Source organism: Suricata suricatta, chromosome 2 (genome assembly GCF_006229205.1).
Source record: "Suricata suricatta isolate VVHF042 chromosome 2, meerkat_22Aug2017_6uvM2_HiC, whole genome shotgun sequence".
Lineage (NCBI taxonomy): Eukaryota > Metazoa > Chordata > Mammalia > Carnivora > Herpestidae > Suricata > Suricata suricatta.
In genome coordinates this window covers 147,277,084-147,304,465 of record NC_043701.1, presented here as the reverse complement: position 1 = coordinate 147,304,465, position 27,382 = coordinate 147,277,084, and the positions used below count along the sequence as shown (strand labels likewise).

At 46.5% G+C, this 27,382-nt stretch overlaps 1 protein-coding gene across 9 annotated transcripts in view; it reads right to left on the bottom strand.

The window, feature by feature from the left end:
* Positions 1–27,382, bottom strand: part of WDFY4 (WDFY family member 4) — a 274,355-nt gene that overhangs the window by 78,039 nt on the left and 168,934 nt on the right. For all 9 annotated transcript variants that reach the window (XM_029932108.1, XM_029932107.1, XM_029932101.1 and 6 more), the window contains 4 exons: positions 22,528–22,734; positions 20,943–20,994; positions 18,359–18,525; positions 4,701–4,849 (listed from right to left, as the gene is read on the bottom strand). In XM_029932108.1, the coding sequence (XP_029787968.1) occupies positions 4,701–4,849; positions 18,359–18,525; positions 20,943–20,994; positions 22,528–22,734 (575 nt within the window). The remainder of the gene's footprint in view (positions 1–4,700; positions 4,850–18,358; positions 18,526–20,942; positions 20,995–22,527; positions 22,735–27,382) is intronic.

Genomic DNA, 27,382 nt, shown 5'->3' with positions numbered 1-27,382 from the left:
CCCAAGAAGCCTGTATATCAACCATAGGTCCAAAGAGCCAAGAACCGTGAAAGCCCCTGCCCCAGCACAAGGTGGCAGGTTCGGGTGAAGCTGCTATCCCACATGCTCCCACCCCAGCTCTGAGTGTGGCCCTCCCCACCCAGCCTTCGGAGCAAGCCACCAGGCCTCCGAGCCACGCTTCCCAGGGGAAGCAGACAGATCATTTGTCACACGGGTCAGCAGGGATTCTCCAGTCACTGGTCAGTGGGGATGGCCGGGCATCTGCAGCACTGAGGGCGTGCACCTGTGCACAATGCAGAATGGTCCCTGAAGGTGGAAAGGAAGGCTGCTCCTGGGGGTTACGGCCTGAGCCTGTTGCTCAGCCTCCTGCCATCCAGGGTCAAGGCTCAGCCCTTTGCAGCTCCTCCTACCTTTTCTTAGAACAAGCCTCTCGAATCTCTGCCTTGAGACACATTGCTGTACGACTGATCAAAAATAAACGTGGCTTTGGTTCTGGATGCTTCTTCCTGGGTGCTTTCATCCAAATCTTCTGGCTAAGGCTCTTTGTCCTCCCATCAAGGGCTAAGCTGCACTTCTGCTGAACTTTGCTGATTTCCCATGGGGCCATGGTGGTAATTCTGGTTCCTACTCCTAGCTTAGGTCAACCAGTATCTCAGGTCCAGACACTGGCAAGAATGACAGTGAGGTTGCCTCTGTGCTCCCATAGCCCCATGCCTGCGGGAACCACAGCAAACATCATCTGCACCTCAGCCACACTTTTGGTTGGTTCTCTTCCCATCAGACTATGAGTGAGGTCATTGGGGGTACAGACCTGTACCCACGGCTCTCTATCCTCTTCATCTTCCCCAGAGCTCTGGGCATGTTTGCTGAGTGGACTGACAACCAGGCAGACAGCCTGCCAAGCACATCCTGTCTGTTGTTTAATTTAAACCTCATAACAAAGCCTTACAGAGGATGTGCCATTAGTATTCCCATATCAGACATGAGGAAACTGCATTCCAAAGAGGAGAAGTGACTCTTCCAAGGTCACATGGAACTGGCTTGAAACCCGGGTCCTCTGACTCTAAAATCCAAGCTCGTTCACCAATACCTTATCTCCTCTGAGGCCAAAAGGCTCGCTGGCTTTTGACAGAATCCTCCGTGCAAGCTCCCTCCTTGTAGCTCTCTCTGTGCTGACTGATCCTGTGACCCAGCACTGATGACATGAGGAAGAATGTTCTGGAAAATGCTTTTAGGAAGGAGCTTGTAGGAGGAAGTGTATTCATTTTTCTCCTACTTGCAGGGATTGAATAACCTTATATGGTAGGAACTCAGACTGACTCAGATGCTCAGGAAAGCAAAACTGTAAAAACGTTATGGAGTTCACTGAGGTGAGCCCGGATTGGAGTTCTGACTTATGCAGTGTTTGTCACACAGCTATGACTGGGTCTGCTCGCCAACACTGTTTTCTCCCTGCTCTGGGCCTTAAGGCAGAGTTCAGGCCCTTACGGCCAATGGATAGAAAGGAGGAGCTGAGTCATGTTCTTCTTTAGGTAGAGCTGTGGCCACAGTTTATAGGATGCCGTTCACTGCTCTATTGTATGACAGCTACCATAATATATGCAAGCTTGCCGGACTGGCTACAGTATACTTTTTAACTTCTTAACTAGGGAAACCACAGTAAACTAAGTGATAATCGTATTGGTTGACCTAGTCTTTGATAGTAAAAGTGGATTTCAGACTAAAATATTTGAATTAATCTAATTACTATCAGAATTTATACCTGTAATTTATACCCAGAATCATTCACTAGATCACAAGCTCTTTACCAGACTCAGCCCACATCTGACTTATCTCTTTGTGTGTGTGGAGTCTACCCCAGTGCCTGGCACAATACGAATTTCCAGTATCTGTTGAATTGAATTAAACAAAGGAAAGATACCTCAAAAATTTTGACTAATGTGGAGAAAATATCTGACTGTAAGCACCCTATCACAAAGAACCAGTTGGATGGCTTGGATTCCAACAAAATGAATCAAATGTTATATACCTTGAAAGGTTGTCTTCCGCTATTATGGGTAGACTAGTGTTCTCCAAGAGGGAGATGTTGTCTGTTGAAGTCCTAACCCCCGGTACCTCAGAATGTGACTTGTTTTTTGGAAATAGGGTGTTTACAGAGGTTTATAAAGTTAAAATGAGGTCAAGATTGGCCCTAATCCAATATGGCTAGGGTCCTTAAATAAAGGGGAAATGTGGACACAGAGACACACACACACACAGAGGGAAGATCTCGTGAAGACATACAGACAGAAGGTGGCCATGTGACTGATGTGTCTCCAAGCCAAGAAAAGCCAAGGGCTGCAGGGAAACACCAGAGGCTGAGGCAAGGAAGGAACCTCTCCAAGAGCTGTACAGAGACCATGGCCCTGTTAACATCTTGATTTTGGACTTCTAGGCCTCCTGACCTGGGAGACAATAAATTTGGTTGTTTAAGCCACCTAATTTTTGGTATTTTGTTATACAGCCATAGAAAACAAGTATAATCATTCTATTCAGGTTACAGTGATCTCACTGAAAGCAAAAGAACCCATCTAGAAAGGTCCTTACTTTCTGAGGAACGCTCCAAAGTACCAAGTGCAATCAATGCTGGAGGGTTTGCAGTGTTCCTGAGTTTTATTTGGGATATTTTTATGGTGCATCAGAGAGCCTCTTTCAAGGTCTAGTGCTCAACTATACTCAATTTGATGGCAGTCTTTTAGAGAAACATTTCAGGGTTGCGTTAGCTTTATTTTTAACTGGCTTATTTATGTATCTTCCTTAGTCTCCATGGTCAAAATAAGACTTAATCCCCATTGATCTGACATGATCTAATAGCCAGTCTCAGAGAACCGCATCTCCACGAGTGCCAGAAGTTTCTTAAGGCAGCAGACAAGACCTCAGAGAGAAAGCACTGTCTGGTTAACAAATACTTCTTTGAGGTCTGGTGACTAAAATTACCTAAGCAATTCCCACATGATATTCCAGGGTAGTCATTTGTTCTCACTCCACTCCTACTCACATTCTAGAAAAGTACATTTCCAGACATGGGAAGTCTCCTTTGTCATTGCAAATCAAGTGAGTGTATACAACCCAACAACTGGGCTTCTATTAAAAGTGCAGATATAGTCAATCTGATCATGTTTAGATGCACCTCATAAACACAATTTACCTAATCAATAAGATCTTATCTAACACTAACATGATTTAAACCAGAGGTTGAGAGTGAAGCAATGGATTATGCAAGTCATTACACGGGCATGCCACGCATATAGGTAGAGGAGAAAGCTTTCATCGGCTCTCAGAAAGGCAAGTCTGCAGACCCACTGTCCATATTGATCAGTATCAATAAAACATGAGCAATAAGATGGGGTGCATGTGCCAAGTATTAATTATGCTCCTCCTGCCTTGGAAAAGCACAGAAGATTCGCAGCAATCGGTGAACGTTTGATATGAATAAAAGATGGAAATTAGCAGAAAGAAAAATGCCAAGCATTTTAAAGCAAATCTAAATCAAAGGAGGGTGGGCTGACATCTCTTCTTCCACACTTCTTAAACTTCTGCTTCCTGCCATAAACTGGAAATGATATGAGAACCAGGAGCTAAAATTCTTCAGTTATTGGCAGAGAAGGCTCTAGTTCTTCTGTCAATAGTCTAAGACAGTGGTTCTCAAAGTGTGGTCCCAGACCAATAGCATCAGCATCACCCAAGAACTCGTTAAAATCTCAGGCTCTTCCGAAGATCTACCAAACTGGACATTAGGGTGAAGATTGGTCCCCATAAGTCTGTTTTAACTAGCCCTTAAGGTGACTTGATATTAGTTTAAGAACTGCTGGGTTAAGAGGTTATCTTGTCATTGTTTAAACCTTTGCTAACCAGAAAAGTCAAGAAGTCTTCATCCATATTTGTTCAAATGTAATGATCAAGTGAGGCATATTACCTGACAGCTGACCTCCTAGCCAAAGTGAGAACAGAGGCAATATGACTGAACAGTTGTACACTGTGAACACAAGAGAATTAACCAAGGAGAGCTACCCGAATAGAACAAATACACTTGATTATAAAGAAGAACTTCTGAATTTCCTGCCAAAGACCTCTGGTATTAGTTGATGTAAGAAAAAAAAAGACTTTTCTAAGTTCTACCCAAATCCCAACCAACTTTCAAAACCCAGATCTCCAGTCGCCCCCGCTCACCACACTAGCCCCATGTCATCAAGTGTGACCCCAGAAGGCTCCTCTCATAATAAATATTTTGTCCTCTGATGTCAGTGTGCTTCAAACTCTTTCCAAATGAACCCATTTGTGTGGCTGAGTGCACTCGTGTGCCTCACTCAGCACGAGGGGCACTGTCTGATGGCTTGCACAGAACGAGCAGTCCACATGCTGTTCAATGAGCAAGCTCATGGCACAGGATTTAATCACTGAAATAAGGAGAGAAGCCCCCTGTCTTGAGGTGTGTGCCATATCACGAGAGGCATGAGGAGCAGCCGTTTGTTACCCACCCCAAACGCCAGCTTTGGGAAACCTCAGTCATGAATGTCTGTGTCTTCGTTTCTTCTATTTCAGCTCATGGCTTGGTTTCAGGCACAAACATCAGCCCACAGTGAGAACAAAGTGGGAGGAGCAGGGGTAGGGGTGGCTGAGAGGCTCAGGGAAGGACCTGCTGGGGGAAGGAGGGAACTCACTTAGATAAGCAGTGGCGGGTGCAGTAGACATCACCCACGGGGGAGAGGGTGAAGTTCTCACAGATGTAGAAGTGCTGGTGGCCAAAAAGCAGGACGCCTTCGGAGACCAGGTGGCCCTGCACGATCACCAGGGAGTACTTCTGTGTCACCTGGAGGGAAACAGCGTCACAGTCAGTTCATGTGCATGTGAAACATTCCCAACATGCTTATGGATGACCAGTCACCCACTGAGACACTGGAAGTCGGAGTAGCGCCGCATAAGAGGGACAGAGCTGCTGTCCAAGAGCTGCCCTGCTCTTCATAGTTTAAGTGGCACATCTATACTCAACGCCCTGTGTGGTGACCTCATTTACCTAAGACCACCCCTGCCCTCACCAAGGCATGTGGATGAGTATTTATTGCTGTTTGGAGCATATTGACGATCTGCCTCTCACTTTACCCCCTCCACAATCACGGAAAACATTCTGCAGTCAACGATGAGGAAGGTTTTCAAGGTACCAGCATCCCTCAGTTACAGAGGCAAAGGAGCTTGTCAGGGAGCCAGCTGGTAAGTGGCTGAGCCGGGAGCGGAACCGGTCTGCCTAGACCCCCAAGTGTAAGACTGATACTGCTGTCTCTGCAAGGCCAAGGCTAGTCCAGATGTGTGCAGAAGAGGCCCGGGCTCCGCCCAATCCTTCCTTTCAGACTCAGGTTCATTCTCTCGGCAGCTGGAAATGCTGGCAGTTTTTCAGAATCACCTCTGCTAAAGAGAAAGCCTGGCCAAAGGTCACATCCCCTTCCCAGTGGCAGTCTGTACCCAGCAACTGGTCACTGCAGGGCAGGAAGAGTCGCCCTTTGCCTCAATTCTAGCCAACTCTGAAGAATCACTCCAGACCTCAAGCTCCTATGGGATCAACTGAGGCCTTTGCTGAGACTGCCTCGGAGCTGCCCTTCTCCCTCTGCCCGATCCTGTGATTATCACTCCCAGTGAATTTCCCGCATACACGTCTCTGGCTCGTAGTTGGCTGCCTGGGGAGCCTGACCTGGGACAATGTCTCGGTATGACCTAGAGTCCTACAGGAAGTAAGGACTAACTGGGTCCTCACATGGACTACATTCCTGAACAAGTGAGGAAATAATGAATTCTAGATGACAGGAACCCAAATGGAATAAGAGTAAGGCCAAGGCCAAATTTTCTCAGAGCAATTCTATGCTAATTCCAGTTACACAGAAGAGGAACTGATTTTTTTCAACTACTTAACATATGACCATTGTAAACATTTTACACATATTAACCAATATAATCTTTTCAATCAGGCAAGGGAAGTTTTACTACTGGAAAAAAAAAAAGGTCCCAGAGATAAAAGTCTCACCCAAGATTAGTCTTATAGTAAGTGGGTAGAGCCTGGGATTGGAGCTAAGCTTCCTGCTCACCGTTGGGACCAATAATGGGACTACAGTGACGAAATCTGAAAAGCAGGCCTTGAAAACCAGTTCTCCAACTCGTGCATCAAACGGGATCAGTCAAAATCAGGGCCAAGGCCAGAAAATGAAGATTCGCCAAGGGTTTTTTGTTCCAAGCTAAGCATTACCCACTGAAATCCAGAGCAAGTCATCTCTGAACTATTTTTCCCAAGTGAGCACTAGCTGATTGCCCAGGTTCTTAAAACCCAAGCCCTCTGCAGGCTGCTGGCTCTCCTGCATCCACCTTGTCAGCGGAGCTGGCCCTCGAACTGCCTGCAGAGCCAGGTTCACCATGGACTCACTTCCAGCTGTGTTCATTCATCCAGAAGGCCATCTATTCAAAAGTTTGGACTGAGCACCTACTACATGCCAGGCCCTGAGCTAGGTTTTGGGGACAGAGGCATGGCCAAGACAAACAAGAGCCCTATCCTCACAGGGCTTAAAATCCAGGGGGGGATGATGGATAGTATGCATACACATCAATGAATAAACCATCACAAATTGTGCTACGTGCTGAGAGAGAAAAAATGGGGTGATAAGAACAAGGAAGAGAGAGGCTTTCAGGGACACTTTTTGACACAAACTCTGAGACTTGATTTATGGAAGTGGGGCAATCATGGAAAATTCAGAGAACATTTCAGGGGGAAAGAACATCCAGTCCAGAGTTAGAGGCAGTCGGGGCAAATTGATGAGTATAAAAGAGATCAAAGTGGCTGAATCGAAGTTGAGAAGTAGGCATGCTTAGATCTGGGCTTAGAAATCTTGGTAAGGCCATTGGGTTTTATTCTCATTGCAATAGGAAGTCATGGGTGGGGTCTTTTCTGAAAGAAGATTCTGGCTGCTGGGGGCATAGTAGATCAGAAAGAGCCAACAGTAGGTGTCAGTCATGTGGCCCTTTCCGTGGTCCTGTGCAAGAATGGTGGCTTGGGATATGGTGGCAGAACGAAGTGGGAAGAAAGAGAGAAATAGGGAAGCTAAGCAAGAAGAGGTAGAATCGACAAGAAGTGCTACTCAGCAGACTGGAAGACATAATAATAATAATAATAATAGGAAGGATTGAGGATAAATGTCTACTTTGGGATGTAAGCAATTGAATGGAGCCCTCCAGCTTCCCTGAAAGCCTTCCCCAGAGGCAGCCACCATCACCACTTTATTGTATAGATGGGTTTATGGATGGGTAGCCAATACTCCACCCCAATATACACTGCTTTGTCACGAGGGCTGTTTTGAGTCAAAGACACTGAAACAACAGCAGGTACAGGAAGGGACTCTGGCCTACCCCTTTCTTCCTGAAAGCAGAGGATTAAACTCCCAGGTAAAAAAACACCCTCCATATATTAGGAGGAAACAAACACACTTAGCACCACAGACACAGTTCAGACCTACGGAAATCTGTACAAACAAACCTGGCTGGCCAAACCCTTACCTCCCTTGAGCTCCCTGTATATTTTAGTTACTTTTACACAATTATTATACTTTGTTCAACCAAAGCACTTGGCCCAACCACTTTTTGGGGTGTGCATTTTCCTGTGAAGGCTCCCAGGTACCTATAAAAGTAACATTCGTATTATCCTGTTCATCTGTCTTCTGTCACCTTAATTCTCAGGCCTACTTGGAGCCTAATGGGGTAGGAGAAAAGTTATTCTCTCCTACAGTATATACACTAAAAATTATACTCATATACTTATGAATGTATAAGAAGCTATATACATACCCATTTTTATTTGATACAAATAGCATATTCATATGCTTACTGTTCTGCATCCAGTTTTTTCCCTTCATGGCCCATCTTGGAGACCCTTGCGAATCACTTCTTACACAGTTGTCTCTGTCTTATTAATAAGAACAGAGTATTTCCTTGCAAGGATGTACTAGAACTTATTCGACAAACCCGCTATGGAATCAGGTTGTTTTCTACGTTTGGACATCACAGGCGATGCCGCGGTGATCTTGCACCTATGTTGCTCAGAACACTCAGGTAAATCTGAAGGATACATTTCTAGAAGCTGGACTGCAGACCAAGAATGTGGGTATCTTAAACTCTCCTCTGCTGGTGGACTGCCCTCCTGCAAGATGGGCACTTTCACACTCTCACCAGCCTTGTCAGAAGGGTGATGCGAGCTTGTTTAAACTTTCTTCTCTTACCTTTTGTACAGAGAGGACTTCATCCTCAAGTTCACACGGTGAGATGCAGCCCTGGTCTGTGCACCTCCGAACCTCTCCCCTCCCCACGAATCCCCACCCTCACCCCATCCTCCCTTGGTGCCAATGTGGCAAGGGCTGGAGCACATTCCTATGAGCTCCCGGGGTTTTCTTTTGGGGAGGAGGGAAATTAAGTAACAATCAGAATAAACCAAACCACAAGAAAAATGTCTGGTGAGAGCTGGGTTAATAGCTTAAAAATTGATTCTGCTAGAAAAGAATGGCATTTAAAAAACTAAAAAATGAACCCAAGTGAATTATTACCTGCTCTTCCATTTAAATTAGCCCTGGGAGGGTTGCCTCCCCAGGTTTACTGATGATTAAGAAATCCCTCATGCTGTGATTCTATTGATCACTCTAAAAAGAGAGGAACTTCAGCTTCAGAAATAGAATTTTTTTTAAGATCATCTGGATAATATATTATCAGTCCTGCAGGTACATAACTAAGTATGTGACCACTCCTGGCCCTGTGTATGATGAGGAACAGGTTGTCTGGAAATCCAAAAATCCCAGAGCTGAAGTTATAGAGGCAGTACTTTGTTGGGACATTCTGTCGAAGACCCTGCCAGCACATTCTCCCAGAGTCGAGCAAAAGGGAAGGTCAGCTGGAGGCTCTTTCAAGGTCTTTCTTGCATTGCTGGTCTGCAAGTTAGTGCAATGCCCAAACTTGAGGGGTAGAAAAACAGATGCAGCGCCGTCCGATAAGGTACCCAGAACAGAGCAGATGTGTACATTTCCTTATATTTGTGTGCAAAATTGACTGCAGATAAAGCTTTAACCGCACGGATCATGTGTCCCTTTTGTCCATCTCCTGCTTGCCTAGACCCTGCTGTCAATACATTCTGTTATACTGGCATATACAGTAGGGATCCTCATTTTTTCAAAAAAGCACCGATTACTATGAAAAGTTAAGTATCAATAAGGAGAAATTACCTTTATGTTGGCTACCTGTGAACTCTGGCACCTTGATCACTTTTAAATGGCATATTGGGTCATACTAGCAATAAAAAATGTATCTTAAACAATAAAGAGATACTATTTTTTATATCAATTTGGCAAATTTGAGAAGAAATAGAATGCTTGATAGTGGTGCATCTTTTCAGGCTGAGACAAGGAGCAGGGACGCCCCCTGTCTGCCTGCAAGCGCCACTTCCATGGGCAAGCCAGCAAAGAGCTGAGCCTCTCCGCCTTTCAAGCCTGCCTCCCCGGAGACCAGATGGAAAGGATGGAAAGTGCACCAGCGTCATGTGCAACATACTGAGGACTATTCAAAGCATGCACTTGCACAGGATTTACTCACTGGTGATTGATTGAAACTGGAGCATGTTTCTAGCCCGGGCAGCTCTGAATGCTGTAAAACCTGGATGTGTGGCTCGCGGGCATTTATTTAGAGAGCATGTATGAGAATCCCCTGGGCAGCTTGCTGGAGTTCACATCCCCAGGCTATATTCCCAGATGCTCTGGTTCAGCAGGTACAGAGTGGGACCTGGAATCTGCTGGTTAGTGAGCTGCCTAGATGACGCTGAAGACCGTGCTTTGGGAAACGGACTCACAGATACCAGCGAGGCTATGAAAGAGGAGGTCTCCTCTCATAGAGGCATGCTGCTTATACCTCATTCATTCATTCATGCATTCATTTCTCAGACCTGCGCTGAATGTGTAGTGTGAATCCTACACATGTCAGGTGGATGGGGGGATAAAGCACACCTTCATGGTGCTCGTGATCTAACAGGAGAAAGAAGAATATCAACTGTCCTAATACAGGATGGAGAGGCACTCGGGGCACAGGGGGCGCTGTCTGGCCCAGACAGGGGTTGAGTGAGGGGGCGGGGTTGACCTGAGAGCAATGGTTCCCAAGGAGGTGACCTCAAGGCTGGCATTAGGAGTAAAGAAGCTGAAAGCAGGGGAGAAGCATGCCAAGGCACAGTCATGAGCCAGCTGGGCATGTTTAGAGATCATAAGTCGATGCATACAATTAGAGTAAAAAGTCAGGCGTGCATGTGTCCTGTGTGTCTGCGTGTGCGTACATGTAAGGTCTGGGGAGGCCACAGGGCCAGCTGGGGAATGGCCTTGTGCACAAAGTATGGCAGACAGAGTCGCAGAAGGTGTTACATAGAGATGACACGTATCTCCACATCTTAGAAAGCCAGTAAGGGCCGTTCACCTACACGGGGAGTTACTACCCTGAAAGGTTAACACACTTCTTCTCTTCCTGTAAAGGGCCTCCTCTCAAAATACCTGGGAGGAGCCTGATGCGGCTCTCTGCTGTCCAGAAAAAAATAACTCCCTTCGACCTGATTCCTTGCAGCAAGCCCAAGCTTCACAGGGAGTCTGTATAAAAAAGAATTTAAAATTTTCCGTGTCATCAAAGAGAACAGCCACAGCAAACAACTCCCATTTGACCTCTGACTCTGGTCTGGTCTTGGAAGCCCGTTTTGCCAAGTGCAGCCTCACCTCTAGGAGCAGCTTACGTGGCAGGGTACAAAGGGCCGTCCCCTACGGCACAGCGGCTGACTCTGGCCCACAATTAATATGCATTAAATATACCACTTCTCACGTCAAATGGAACTGCTTGCAGGGAAATGTGTTTGTGGTTCCGGGGATCATTAATCAATGACGCAAGGGCGGCACAGAGTAATTACCATCCCAGGTATCGCTGGAGGCGGTCAAAGCTCCAACACTCACATGAAGACATGAGTTAAGCTGCTGCCACTCTGGAGCCCCAGGCCTGCCTGCTTCGCCTGGAAGCTGCTGGCAGGGCCAGGCCACCCAGAAGCCTGGAAAGAGGTTACAACCTGGCGAGTCTCCTGGACCGTTCTGGCAAAGCACTTCCGAGGGGACAAGGGAGGGGGAAGCAGGGACTCACCGTGGGGCGGCCTGGCCAGCTTACATGATGGCTGGCTGGCGGCCAGTGTTCCAGTGTTCTAAGCCCAGAGGCACCCATCACACACCCCTGTTGTGAGTGTGCATTCACTTAGAAATTTGGAAAAAGCACAGGCCCTAAAGGTCGAATAGCAATGGCTGAGTCAGGGGACTCCCTCGCTTACAACCAATTCTTACTACAAAATGTCTCAATACAGGAAGAAAGTAGCACCCTGAAGAAATACTGAGGATATAGGTCAGTGCAACAAACCCTCCTTCCTCAATGTCCAGTTCCCATCCTTGACGAGAAGTCAGTGGACCTGAGGCAAGGGCACGAGCAGGCGGGCAGGACAGCTCGTGCTGGCCTGCTGTGTCCTGCGCAGAGATGCCATGTGTGGTGAGGGACCTGGAGGCCTGCCCACCTGGGCCAGTGTTACCCAGAAAGTTTACAAAAGAAGCACAAGAGGGTGTGGAGCCAACATCTGCGGGCTCCAGAATGGGAAGGTTGCTGGAGGGGAGGGCAGTGGGGAGTTCAGTGCAACTTGCTCAACACAGTGAGATGGAAGAGAGCGGAAAACCATGTGAATTTAGAGTGACACGGATCTGCAATCAAATCCCAGTAACTTCAGCCGACAGGCACACCAGGCCCGACTTTTGCCACCTGGAAAAGGAAAGTGAGGGAGCTGCCCTCAGGGGTCCTGGGAGATGAGATGAGGTGCTGTATGAAAAGCACACAGACCCCCGGCTCTGGACGTCCTTCTGGTGGCTTTTTTTCCGTAGCAATAAACAGAGAGCAGAAGGAGGCTCTCAGTCCAGTCAGAGCACGTCCCCTGTGCCGAGCTGCCCTCCTGGGCACAAATGGCATCTGCCCCCTCCTCCCGCCTGTGGTGGTGATGGATTTGCTGTTGAAGCCAGGCCCTGCTCAGCCCTGTCTCATCTGCTTCCAGGGGGCTCCCCCAACCAGCCAGGCCCAGGTCCTGGCTGCAGGCAGTGTGTCCACCCTGAGAGCTACAGACACCCAGCTGGCTCCCTGCAGGCATCTCTTAATGCAGCTGCGCTCACCCCGTTCAGCAGACCTTTCCAGAGCACAGATTCTTCATGTCAGAAAAGGGAGGTCCAAGGATAAATTCAAGCCCATCCCTGCCTGTCAAGAAACCACAGGGAGACCTGGAAATGACGTCAGAGCTATGAGATGAGGGGGTCCTGGCGGCAGAGTGAGCAGAGTGCCGTGGGCGTACACTGGACACCAGGACAAGTTCACCCAGAAGGAGGCTCGGCTACAGGGCAGTGGTGAGAGGGTGGGCCTGGGCTGTGGCAGCCTGGCTGGTTGATGTATGGGAGGGAAGGGGGGCAACTCAGGGGGCCCATGCCCCCACAGACCACCAGGGCCTGCTCCCCAGAGAGCTCCTAGGGCAGATCTGACTCTACTCCTCTGACCAGGATGTTCTTGGGTTCCTGCAGCCTGCTTCTTCACGTCCTTCCTGCCTCTTGCTTTAAATTTAGGGACTCACTGCCCTCTCTCTTTGCCCCGCCTCCCCTTCATGCTCTGTCTCTCTCAGTGTCTCAAAAATAAACATTAAAAAATAAAATTAAAATAGGGGCGCTTGGGTGGCTCAGTCAGTTAAGTGCCCAACTTTGGCTCAGGTCACGATCTCATGGTTCGTGGGTTTGAGCCCCGTGTCGGGCTCTGTGCTGACAGCTCAGAGCCTGGAGCCAGATTCAGATTCTGTGTCTCTTTCTCTCTCTGCCCTTCCCCGCTTATGCTCTGTCTCTCAAAAATAAATAAACATTAAAAAATAATAAAATAAATTTAGAGACTCGCTCTGTTTCACCACATACTAATCCAGGCTCTAAACCTGGCAACCTCCCTGTTTTTCACAAAATGTTGCATTTTGTAGTGGATGCAGGAAGCTTATGGGGCCCCATCCCACCAGGCCCCGTCTCTCAGGGGCTCTTCTCTGACTCTCCGCCTCATCCTCCACCACCTCAGCGGGAGCGGCCCCACTCAGACCCCTTGAGTCTCACATTGCACCCAGGCACTGACCGGGCAGCACCTCGCCGCACAGGGGCATCTCAGGAGTCAGGCCAGCTGGGGCCAGGTTTTCATAGGAGCAATTCCTTGTTGGCATTGATGGGCCCTTTCCCACTTCCTCAAGGTCATGACATAGGTACTGGGGTTTGCACCCCACCCCTACTTCCATCTTGGAATGAGAGAACAAATCCCGAGACAGTATTAAAAGAAGAGCAATGGGGCACCTGGGTGACTCAGTCGGTTGAGCATCTGATTCTGATTTCGGCTCAGGTCATGATCCCAGGGATGTGGGATCGAGCCCCTTGTTGGGCTCCCTGCTGAGTGTGGAGCCTGCTTAAGATTCTCTCTCTCTCTCTTCCTCTTTCCCTCTGCCCCCTCCCAGGCTTGCTTGCTCTCTGTCTCTCTCGATTAATTAATTAATTAATTAAAAAAGGACAATGGCCTACTGTGATAACAGCAGATACAACCCACCAAGAGCTCCCTCTGCATGGAAAGCAGTTTCAGGCAGGGGCACACCGTATCCCTTCAATCTTTGATACAAACTGGTGAGTCCAGGAGTATAACCCCATTTCAAGAGACGAAATGAGGTCAGAAGTGATTCCATTACTTTATTCAAAGTCATTAGGCCTATAGGTGGTGGAGACAGGATTGGGTAGGCAGGGTCTGTACCAAGTCTGCCTGTGGCCTCTGTCCCCACGCCGCCCCCTTTGGGGAGCCTGGCCCTACACGGTCCCTTCTTCAGGGAGCAAGTGTGTCCAGTGGTTTGGTTCCACTGACCCTGGAGAAACAGGCTGAATCTGGAAATAACCTCTCCTGTAACTTTACCAGGAAGCCAGAGGCAGCAGCACAACCCAATGAAATGAATCAAAACAGCCTGTGGGAAGAACAAATGTCCAGATAATGGCAGGAATCACCTTGACTTTGCAGCTGCTCAGTCTTTGGTTCCAGAGAGCTTCTGCTCATTTGGGCCCCCCTGCCCCCAGGCTGTCCCCTCCGGGCAGAAGGGGATACCAAGTGCTAAGTGGGAATGTGACTGCTCCTGCTCTCAGTGCCTGCCAGGTTCCGCATGCTCCTGTCTGCACCGCCTAGAGATCCCTGCTTCCACAACAAGCCACGTGTGGCACTTCTGACAGGTTCCTGCTGTGTGACATGAAGACCAAGAAAGTCTGAAGTTTAAGTACAAGACAGGGGAGGATGGGAAAACAGTGTCTTCCTGGTCCTCTCCTGCCTCTCCGGGGCTAGCAAAGTCAATTACCTGTGGGCCTCAGCCTACCCCACCCCCTCCACCTCCAACAAGACGCCTGAGGGACATGCCACTGGGTAGGACAACCAGTAAAAACAAAACTCTCAGAGACCAGGACAGTTACCAATGTTATCCATCTGCTGTGTAGACTGAGGCTAAGACTTGGCTATGATCATAAACTTCAGAACTTGTCGTCACCAGCCCACTTAGGGCTGGAACCATCAGGCTGGGCTTACTAGGTACACGTAGCCAGGCTACCTGCAGAGGCTCCCCTCAGTAAGTGAGGACATGGATTAGGTAGGATATAGACCCTGAGTGACACTAAGTGGCAGGTGGTATTCCACAGATGTCCCCACAGATGTCCCCCAAGACCCTTGTCCCCGATGCTCCCATCAGACACTAATGTAAGTGCTGCTTGAAAAAACCTGCAGATGAAATTAAGGTATAAATCAGCAGACCTTAAAATACAGAGATTATCCTGGATGATCTGATGGGTGCAACATTCTCCCCTTAGCGGCAGAAGAGGAAGGTAAAAGAGTTGGCCAGTGGGAGAGATATGACGGGAGAGGGATGCAGGGGTAGATGAGGCAGAAAGGGGCCAGCAAGGCCCGAAGTGGGAGAAAACTTGACCTGCAGTAGCCAGCTTTGAGGATGGAGAAGGGGGCCACGAGGCAAGGGATGTGGGCGGCCTCTAGAAGCTGAGAATGACCACTATCTACCAGGAAGCAAAGAAATAGGGACCTTGGTCCTACAGAAGCATGGAACCAAAGTCTGCCAACACCTGGGTGAGCTTGAACATGGATTCATTTCTAGAACCTCTCAAAAGAAATGCAGCCTGGTCCACACCTTGCTTTCAGCTCTGTGACCCTAAACAGAGAGTCAGTGGAGCCATGTTGTGCTGGGATTTTTGAGATAATAAACATGTGTCGTTTTAAGTCACTAAGTTGGTGGTAGTTTGTTACAGCGGCAACAGAAAATCAATATACCAAGCAAAAGCAAAGCAGTGCCATTGATCTGTTGTTATCAAAACAAGGAAAATAACCAACATGGAGACATGCAATCCAGTATTTTCCTTATCCTATGAAGAAAGTAGGAGGGGATAGCTGGAACATGGCTTCTGGTTAATATGCATCCTTCATGTCAGGGTTTCCCACTCTGGCAGTATAGACATTTTGGACTGAATAATTATTTTCTGGTGGAAGGTGGGGCAGTCCTGAGCATTGGAGGATCATTAGCAATGTCCCCGGGCTCTGTCTATAAGATGTCAATAGCACCCCTTCCCTACCAAGACGTCTCCAGACATTGGTAAATATACCCTGGCGGTAAAGCTTCCCCCTGTTGAGAATCACTGCTTCATATCATCTTCTAAGGGCATAAGGCAAAGACAAGTTTTTATAGGAAACCTTAATCTCCTATCTGCTTTTCAACTGACGACACATTTATCAAATATCCATTTCTCAAATGAACACAATACTATATGAATACATCCAAATTGTTATAGGCTGTTAGCCTCAGCACCTGGATATCATGAATACCTACACACACACATATAAATGTGTATATGTAGATGTAGATTTTATGTATATACGTTTTTGTTTCCATTTAAAATTTCACAAAGCGGACATATATTACTTCCACAGTCAAAATAAAATGAACATGAATTTAACAAATCTTCATTCATCAGCATTTATTGAATGTCTACTCCAGGCATGCCTGAGGTTTGGTGCCCAGTGGTCCCTCTGTTAAGGAGCATCAGTGCTGTGAGAGAGGCAGGCAGGTGAAGTGGGGAAGGTTAGTCTGTGTGCCAGGAGCAAGTGTAGGAGGTGATGCAGGGGGCAATGGAGACTGCAAGTACTCCAGGTCCCAGAGTGGGGAGGGGTCAAGATCAGCTTCAGAGTCAGCAGCCCGGAGTCCAGCGGGCAGGGCACTGCAGGTAGATGTGCCAGCGTGAGCAAAGGCATGGTGGCAAGAGGTGTGATAGGGACTGCAAATGTGCTCCATGCCTGGAAGATTTGGGTTAAGCTGGTATAAGAAGGATGATGTCGTTATAAGACTATGTTGGTTAAACCATGACCCCAGTGCTTAACACCCCCAGGAGTCTCTGCAAGGACCCTCAAACATGTTTCATTTCTGCACCTGCTGATGCCCGTCACAGGCTCTCTGAGACTGTCACCTCCTCCTGGAAATCCAGGTCGCTTATTCAGTGGCTCTTAGTTCAGATGCACTCTCAATCACCACACTAGCCCTCAGCTCTCACACATTTGTCTCTGTGTGTGTAGTCCCGCATGGCCTCTGGGCCACACCCAGACCGCTCCTCTGTTCTGCTAGAACATCTTCTTCACTTACATTCTGAAAGGAAGTATTGATGGGTAAGACTCCGGAGGCCCTTAACCCACCCAACCTTTGGAGAGAGAAGAGAGTTTGTCTCTAACGGGCCACCTTGCATGTGAACTGTTTTACTCTAAGACATAAGCTTCATTTTCCATACACCTGGGTGGCTCAGTTAAGTGTCCGACCTTGATCTGTGGGTTCAAGCCCTGTATCGGGCTCTGTGCTGACAGTTCAGAGCCTGGAGCCTGCGTGGATTCTGTGTCTACCTCTCTCTCTGCCCCTCCCCTACGTGTGTGCACATGCATGCTCTTTCTCTCTTTCTCTCTCTCTCTCTCTCTCTCTCTCTCTCTCTCTCTCTGTCTCTCAAGAATAGATAAACATTGAAAAACAAAAAAAGAAAAGAAAAGAAAAGAGTGTCCGTCCTCCACTGGGTCCATACTTAAGGGATCCCTCTGGTCCTTGTCCAGTCATACCAAGGGGCCATGTCATGGGTCCCTCAAGCCCTCTCCAAGCATCCCAGACTGTGGACTTCTCTGCTAACTGCCCAGCCTGGCCCCTGGCCCATGTCCTCACCATCTCCACGTTCACCCTGCTAACGGCTGATGGGGACACAAGGGTGCTCACTGCTGGGCCTGAATGGTGGCCCAGAGGAGGCTGGTTGCAGGGTAGGCAGTCTAGACACAGCCTGGACATATGGTCTGAGTGTCCAAACACTTCCACACTCAATGTGGGCTGGGTCCCTCAAGGTGACCAGACTGCAGGCAGGAGGCCAGGGTGCCAAACAGCAAGATCAAAAATTCTAAGTCTGAAACTGATCTTCCAGGTATTATAAAGGTCAGTGTTGGAAGTTAGAGCATATTTCATAACAGTGTCTTAGCTTAATTTATATCTTTTAAACCCTCGATGCATGGTGTGTCAGCTTCCATTTGTACCCTTGCTCTGGGCCCACAAATTTAGAAGCATGCCTATTCCTTTTGCTCACTGTGGTTTTTGTTTCGTTTTGTTTTTGTTTGTTTGTTTTTTAAAGGAAGAGAGCTATCAACTCCCATGTGAATGAAAAAAGCTTGATCCCTCATATTTGATAATCTTTTTTTCATTCTTAATTTGCTTATTTCTTTTTCTTAATATAGTTTATTGTCAAGTTGGTTTCCATATAACACCCAGTGCTCATCCCAACAAGTGCCCTCCTCCATGCCCACCACCCATTTCCCCTTCTTCTCCAACCCCCATCAACCCTCAGTTTGTTCTCAGTATTTAAGAGTCCCTTGTGGTTTGCCTCCCTCCGCTTAATATTATTTTTCCCCTTCCCTTCCCCTATGGTCCTCTGTTGAGTTTCTCCTGTTCCACATATGAGTGAAAACATATGGTATCTGTGCTTCTCTGCCTGACTTATTTCACTTAACGTAATACACTAGAGGAGAAGACAGGAAACAACCTCCTTGACTTCAGCCGCAGCAATTTCTTACTTGATACATCTCCAAAGGCAAGGGAATCAAGAGCAAAATTTGATAATCTTTAAAGAATAATTGTGATGGGCTTTATTACCTTTTCATGGTCAAGAAGCTCTTGTAAAATAACTTGTCTCTCCCGACACAGCTCCAAGAAATCCTCAGAGTGCAGACTTTCATGTAAGGCAGGGAAGAAGGTCAGCTGAGTGCAGTCCACTGCTACCTCGTCCGTCTTGATCTCATCTTCCTTTGGTGTCAGTTCATCTGCAGCAGCATAAAGTGACATATGTTTTTGGCAGAAGCTACCTGACCTCACGAGGGATGGTGCATGGCTTGGGCCTGAGTCACCGAGAGAAACTGCAAGGCTTCCAGGCAGAAGTGAGTGATGTGGATCTCAGCATGTGCCTCACTGTTTCTGAGAGAGGACACCACCCCTCTGACCCTGTGGGGTGGTCCACACACCGTTAGGTTGATTCACTCTGGGAGGTATGCCCAGGGCCGGCTTCAGAGTGACCACAGGGCAACACGTCAAAATTCACCCTCGTTAATCAGTAGAGCAATTCCCTTGGTAATCCAGAATCTGCTTTTTCCAAATTTCACTTCATTCATTCTTTGAAAAGAGTGGGCATTTTTTCTAGTCATGGAAGCACTATGATCTTGGAAAACCCGTGACATCGTGAGAATAAATTTTAAAAACGTGAGAAGTAAAGCAAGTATCATTCATGCACCCAGCGAGAGTGCTAATAATAACAGCTCAGATGTAGTAAGCACTTCCTCTGTGCTGGATGCTTCTGATGACATTTTTGTCATCTACTCCAAAGTTGTAGATTCTATTTCATTCTCCTTTTACAATTAAAGAAAAGTGAAAGAGGCTGATTACTTTGCTCAAGGTCATATGGCAACAAAGAACTCGAGGCACAATCTGAATGGCTTTTGTTCTCACTGTGCAACATTTGAGTTCTTCTAATACCTTTTCTGTATGTATATGTATATGCACACACAAGTGATTTTTTGACAGGATAGGAATTATGCTGCATTTACAATTTTCTTTCCTAATATTATTTTTACTTGATTATATTATGAACACTTTCTCATTCTGCTGAAAGCTCTTTGAAATCAACTAAAATGACTGTATAATATTCTATCATGTGACTCATAATCAACTAATCCATCTCCAAATTTTTGGTGACACAGATGATTTCTATTTCTACCATGAATGCGCTGTGCTGCGATCATGTGTGTGCACACCTTGACTTATTTCCTAAGCATGCCCTCCTGGGCAAGATACTTGGGTGCTAGCGGAGCACATACCTCCATGATTTCTGGATTCTGCTCCCCGACCCTGTCCTAGATGCCCACCTGCCTGGAACAGCCACACGGCACATGACTGCAAGGTGTAGGGCTCTGGCCATTTTTTTTTGTGCTAAGATGCTCACCTCTTTGAGCTCCTCCCCACCCAGGAGTCTCCCAACAAGATGAATGAAAGTGCTGCTTACAACAACAGCCACATAGGCTTTTCCCCATGCAGGGAGCACGCTGTATAGATACGGCACCCAGGAAGGCATAGGGGAGAACCAGGAGCCCTTTATCCTTCCCTAGTTGAGCCCCCCTACTGGGGGGCTGCATTTCAGGACAAGAGGACTCAGCAGCTCATGGCTACCCTTTACATCAGCACATACTTTCCGCCACCACAACCTCTGCAGACACCCCCTCTGAAAGGGAACGTGGGCAGACTATCATTGTGATCCTGGAGCTATGGGGCTGGACATAAGGAGAGGAGAAGGAAATGGGCATTACAACATCATCCAGTGGGACCCCCAAATCAACCTGGGATCAAGACCCAGCATCTTCACTTCTGGGACTTTGTTACTGTAGACTGGCAAAATCGCAAGCTCAATGCAAAATCCGGTACTAAAGGCACTGAGTGAGACACGTTTGATCAGTGCTAGGAAGCTGTCATTTAGTTAAGGATAGGACACTGGCCACAGCTGAGGAGTCAATGAAACTCACAGACGGGGAGTGTTTGAAGCAAAAGGCAGGGTCTGGTAAAAACACATTATCTGAAAGAGTGTGTATGTGTGTGTGTATTTGTGTGTGTGTGTGTTTCAGTGTGTTCATGCCAAATGACCTCTGAAAATAAACCCTGGATTTTCATCAAAACAACTAAGTCAGATCCCTCCATGAGGATTATGCAATTGAAGAGTCAGTAGAAACATCAAAAATGTTTCGAAGTATATATTTTTTGAGCGTGGGAAATAATATTGACTATTATAGCTGGTTTTATAATCACAGGATTCAGTTTAAAAAGTATTAAATACCTCTTTTATCCATTTTTACTTCGAAGTGTGTTCTTATTTTCCTTCTATGTGTTTTGGGTCACATACCAAATTTGTATATGTATTACCTGGGGACACTTTTGAGGTTTCCCTGACATCGCAAATTGACAAGATAGTTCCCCTGAAAAATTCTTATTGTTATAACCATAATACAAAACTCTTCCTCTACCAGAGGTTGGAATAGTTGTCTCCTCATTCTGGAACGCACGGTAATGCCTAGAGTCTTAGCACTACCTACTTTAGACATAAGCATTTTCTCCCTCCAAAATAGTAATTTCATCTTAAATAAAACCAAGAATTGGTTTAATTATTAATGAAAAAGAGGTAAACTGATAAGTGGAATACCTTGGCTTTCAACATTTGTTTGAGAAATATTGCCGTTTCTTTCTTGATTTTCCTGAAACAAAACCAGAGAGTAGAGAAATTAAATCCCGAATACTACCATGGTGCCCCTCACCCCATTACACAGGCTCACAAACACACATGCATGTGACCCCCTCAAATTACTCATATAGTCACAAGTCTTAGATGCAAGAAGGGAGGAATGCTAAATCCTACAGGACCACAATAAAATGGAAGTATTAATGTTCTCGAGTCAAAGGGGAAAAAACCCACAATCTTCCATTAAGTAGGATTTACAGTAATTACCAAAGATGATGCCAAAATGGGATCAAATAGCATCTCGGATGTCTGTGGTGTGGGCCACCCTAGAGAGGTGACCAGGCACAGGATCTGGGGCTGGGCAGCCCGAGAGGCTCCAGACCAGGTTTTACAGCCTGACTTTGGCTTTGTCACTAGCACAGTGGACAGGAGATTTATTTTTCCTGCCTCCACTTCCTAAGAAATGAATTGAGGGGAAACTACTATATGAAACTAGATGTTTCTTGATAATACATTAAAAATTCAAGTGTCTGTATGTAAGAGATGAATCACTAAGTTCTACTCCTGAAGCCAAGACTATACTGTATGTTAACTAACTTGAATTTCAATCGAAAAAAATTCAAGTGTCTACTGAATGAATGACATATAATTTTTCGTTAAGTTTTATAAAAGACTGAAAGTGGATAAAAGATCCTGAGGTTACAGACCAGAGGATAAACCCTACATTGTATCTCAGGAGGAATGCAGAAAGGAGGAAGGCAGAAGAATGTCTTGCATTCCACTGTTTGGAAGGCTGCCTTCTAGAATATCTTAAATCGGAATTCTTCAATGAGGACATGAGAGAACTATGAACAGATTTTCCCAGGTCCACTCCTAATCCAACTTGTTCCCCAGTCTTCAAAAGGCAAAACTGCCAGTCTGATAACACACAGTTCATGCTTCATCAAAGCAAACTCCTGGGGTCCACCTAGATTCCGTTGCTTGGGAAACCAATATGGCTCCAATGGTGTTTGGACTACCTGGGTCACAGGGTCATGCTTGTAGAAATGGCTGAGTTCAAGATATTTCCATTGTAAACTTGTTATGAGATTCGATTATGCAATAATGCCCAAAGGAGTGCTGGTTATGACTGCTCCACTACAGATAATTTATGCAGACAATGGCCATGACTTAGCTCCTTCCAAACACTGATGCCCAGGTTATTCGACTGGACTTTTGTGAATGTCAGCGTGGTACTGGGTTAGTAGTGTAGATATGAACCACTCAGCTATTCATTCACTTACTCATTTACTTTTTCATTCAGGCTGCAGTTACAGCATCCTTTCTATATACCTGGAGGGTTAGTGATTCTTTTCTTCTTTTAAATGACATCAAGAATAAATTATAGCACTCCTACATTTAACTGCACATGATCTTTCCTACCTGCCCATGCCAAAGCATTTCCAAAATCCTCCTGATGAAAACAGCATGAGAAACAAAAGCTAAGAAGACACTTCCCTACACATTTCCTGCCTGAAAGCCTCCTTGTTTCGCTGCATCTAACTCCTACCTTGAGCCTTTCTGCACTCAGGGCTTCCAGCAGAGACAAGCGTTTGACACGTTTCCTCATGCGAGCAGGTCCCTCTCTCCAGTCCAGTTCCCACCTGGAGCAGAGTGTGGCTTCTGTTGTTTGGCCCCACAAGCCCAGCTCCCCAAAAAGCTGCTCCTGAATCCTGGCCCAGGCTTTGGCTGCCTTGATGTTGTCACATCTCCGTCTCTGGGGAGCAGAAGTACAGGGTCACTCTTAGACAGATTTCCTCATGGGCTTGGTCCCAAACTTTTGGGGGTGAACAGACCGAGCCTTCTTAATAGGTTGAGAAAAATAACCCCCCACAGGCATCCCTGAGCACCCTTGGGGTGTATACTATACTCTCTGGAGCCAGGACCAGGCCAGGAGAAGGTAGCATTTTTTCAGCTCTGAGACCATTCAATCCAAGTTGGAGGAGAAGAAAGCCATCTGTCCGCTGCCCTTCAGAGCCATGTGACTGCTGGGTGTTGTGCAGAGCACAACAGGTCCCAAAAGTCCCGACACTGTTCACCAGAATAGATTGGACAGAATGGATTCTATAAACTGGACACAGAATCTCATGACAGCCCCTACCCTTCAAAAATGATGCTGAAGATATTCCTTCCAGTGTCTGGACTGGAGGGGTGTGTGGGGTTGGGGTGGGGATCACAGACCCATCAACAATTGGTAGATTTGAAAAAGTCATCCCTGCCTCTGGAACCTTAGAATCTCCAACTGTTAAATAAGAAATTTGGCCTAGATATTGTTTAAAGGTCTTTCAAATCCTAATATCTTAAGAATCTAGAATGTTGAAGAACTCTAGAATTTCTATGGAAACGAAAAGCTTTGATATTAATGACAATAATCCATTACTGTTGAAATCTTCATAGCTTGCATATGTGTCACTTGACTGATATCCCCAGACTCCTTGTGTATGCCGCACTGAACTTTTCTACATCACTGGCCAAAGGAACCTTGACCCCTGTCATTTTTGACAGCTGAGCCTGCTGTCTTCAAGGTGAACTTTTGCAGTTATTAAAATTTTTGATGATTATTTGCCCTAAGTTTTGATTTTGAGTTTTCAGAAAATCGAAAGGTCGAGAAGCACAGATGTCACCAATTTCACATAAAGAGAAAATAAATCATTACCATGCATTAAACCCAGGCCCCTCACCTGCTCTATCTCCTTTTCTCTACCCAGTGGCACCAGGAGGGAAACTTGAAACTTGCAAATAATTTCTATTATCCTCATAAAGAAATCCAGTCTGGGAGAGGAGAAGTGATTTCTCCAACAACCACCAGCTCATGGGGCTGAGGTTCAAACCCAGTCTGTCTGATTTCCAAAGCCACCACTTCAGCCTACACGCTAGACTCCTTTCCCAGGGACCTGGGATCATTTTATTAATTCATGATTTCTGATGGTCTTACTTCAAATACTGGCATGGCAGGCTTAGAGGTAGGCCCTGTGAATCTAGGCCCTTTTGAAAGGTAAATTTTGAACTTGAAAATTTTGAACTTGAAAATTCCCATGAAAATATAACATGATACAGTGCTCATTCCATGGTCTTTGGGGTCGGAGGAACCAGGGTTATCATCATGTTTCTGCCATTTTCTGGTAGTCTCATCGTAGAGGGGCTTCATCAAATGCAGTTAATAATATTACAATAATAATAAAACCATGGGTTTATGTAAGGATTAAATTAGATAGTATTTTCAAGAGTTTTTATACAGTGACTTAGTCAGCATAAACAGTGTTGTTATTTGAATAAAGCAAATCCTATTTCAAAGCAAGACTACTTTGTTTCTCCACAGTTCTTGAATTTATATCCAAAACAGCATTTTTATAATACTCTGACTAGTTAATAAGGAACCCCAGAAAAATAATGTCTGTCCTGTCCAAAGCCTTTTATAGGGATTAGGTTATATGAAATGAATACTCATTTGGGGAAAATATTTCAGCTCCCTGGAGATGGTTGCTAGGTTTGGAATAACACTGAGCTTCACAGAGGATGAACAATCCCAAACTATTGGGTTGTCAACCATGGGCTTAGAATTAGTCTCAAAAGGGGGCGCCTGGGTGGCTCAGTCGGTTAAGCATCCGACTTCAGCTCAGGTCATGATCTCATGGTTCGTGGGTTCAAGCCCCGCATTGGGCTCTGTGCTGACAGCTAGCTCAGAGCCTGGAGCCTTCCTTCAGATCCTGTGACTCCTTCTCTCTCTGATTCTCCCCTGCTCGCGCTGCGTCTCTCTGTCTCTCAAAAATAAATAAAAACATTAAAAAAAAAAGAATTAGTCTCGAAAGAATATCTTCTTCACCCCAGGGATCCACCTATGAACCTGGGGGTTCATGGCTGCCTGAGTCTTCATCACAGAGCAAAGAAGTTGTTTCAGATACCTGAAGTCAGACGGGCGTGTCAGTGGTGAAATCCCTCAGAGATGAGTGATTGTTTAGTCCATGACAGAAGCTACAAGTGGTCCCAGGACAGAGGACATAGGATGATAAAACAGCCAAAGCCCATACCCACAAGGTGCTCTGTTTTGCTTTTTAATGTTTGTTTGAGAGGGGGGCAGCGAGAGGGGGGCCCACAGGATCGAAGCAGGCTTCATGCTGACAGCAGAGAGCCTGATGAGGGGCTCAAATTCATGAACCATGAGATCATGACCTGGTCTGAAGTGGGACACTTAACTGACTGAGCCACCCAGGCAAGCCACCTGCAAGGTGTTCTGTAATGCCTGTGTTTCTGCATAAGGTAAGGTCTTCTTTTAGCTTAAAGCTTGATTAGGCCAAATGCCACACCAGAGACATAGAGGCAGAGTGTCTGGTATGTCAGAGGCAGCTATGACTTGGGGCTGAATGGAAACTTTCCAGTAGCATCAAGGGGCTTTCCTCTGGGCAACCAGCCCTTCCCTGTTTTTGGTCCCCCATGCTTTGGAGGGGCTGATCCCAGCCCTGGCTTCAGTTCTGAATGTCATCCAACTGGTGGAAGATGATTACGGATGGGCTAGTGCACATCATTCCCCAGGATTGGGGATGGTGCTCTCTGCAGCCCATACAGAGCAGACAGTGCAGAGAGGTGGAAGCATGGGTACACAGTCGGGTCACCTGCCCCACGTCAGGGTGCCTTCCTATGCATCAGAGGTGCCCCTGAGGCAGAGGCAGCCCACAGGCATGCAGCTCAGCAAGAAGACACTGCCTTTGCGAAAGCTAGAAAATAGCTTCCTGGCGTTTACATGAACACTGCCTAGTTCTAGAATATACAGCCTGAGGAGCAGAATGTGAGTTCGCCTCAGACACACATGGTCTTCATCCATGCACCTCAACACTGTAGGAATCTCCTACGTTTGTATGCACGTATGTGTGTGTTTATGTGACTGTGTGGTGTGTGGTATGTGTGGGAGAGAAGGAGAGAAAAGAGGGGGAGAGGAAACCGATTACTTAAAAGAGAGCACGGATACCTGGATCCAACTCTTCCTGAAGGCTGCTTCCCCCACAAAACTGCTGCCGAAGCCGAGTTCCTGATATTTGCGTTTGAAAGAGCTGTGACAAAAACTTAATGAATATACAGAAACTGAGCACTAAATGGCAACACACTGTTGGCCCTTAGAGAACCCAAAACCGTGTGGCAGAACTCTGTGTCTCACATACTAAAAGAAAGGCCACGTCTGGGATGGCAGGCGTCTTACAAAGAGCTCTAACCAGTAAAGCCTGAAATGTTTTAAAAACAGCATAGACGGGATGAAGCATTTCTGTAAATTATGGTAAGGGATCGCCAACAAGGACAGGATGGTCTGGGCATATAAACAGAGCAGAAGCAGAGCAGATGGACCACAGAGAAGAGAACAAATAGAATCTGGAAAAGGCAAATGGGAATCTGAGCAGGGCTGGCATACAGGAAACTGTTTTTTGTTTTTTGGTTTTTTTTGCCAGTACTTCTGGAGTGACAAGAAATCTGGGAGATTGAATAGCAAATTGCCTGACTTACTGGTAATATAATGATGGGATATAATGATGCTTGGATGAACTTTCCAGGGCACTGGGTAATGTTACCTGGTCAGGCTGCAGGCTCTTGCCCTCTGCAGAGACCTCTCAGTTGTGGACATCAGGACAAGTTAGAGAAGTCTTACACCACCTATACAGAGAGCCCCCTGGGCCGGGATCCCTGAATCTCACTATGGCCACCTCCTGGGGGAACCTCACTGAGTGCACTTGGCACGAGCTTTCCTTGAAGAACATGGCAGGTTTCACCATCCTGATCTCTTTACAGAATGTGGACGCGGCTTTTCTGGAAGGGGAGTGGGGCTTGCACTGGGAAAATGTATTGCCCCTTCAAAAAGCAGGGTAGGTGCTCCAGACCCCATTATCTCTGGCAGACGGTGATTACCTCTGCCTTCCTTTAAATGTTGAAACAATCTGTCTTAAATATTTAAACACTTGGAAAGTATCCTTATGGATCAGCCTCAAAATGCTGATTTTCTCAAAAATACCTCAAACAGTAAAACTCTACACAACTTTCTGAGGTATTCTCTGAATCCCGTTTAGGTCCGCTGCTGAAAATGAACCTGGTCAAATGTTCTAGAAAGCTGGGGGTACTTTCCTTGTGGGCTCGGAGCTTCTGCCGAGGTTCTGTCCTTCCCCCACGAGCTTTCAGTCTCACAGATTCCAACAGAAACTCACGAAGTGCCACACAGCGCATCTCGCCCAGCCATCAGCAAATCTCCCAGGCTCTGGCAGCCGTAGGAAGAGATGCCCACATTCTTGACTGGGTGCTGATTTGGATGTTTGGACAAACAACCTCCTCTATCTTGGAATGAAACAAGTGTGACGGGGATGTCCATAAATAAAGGATGTGATCTTAAA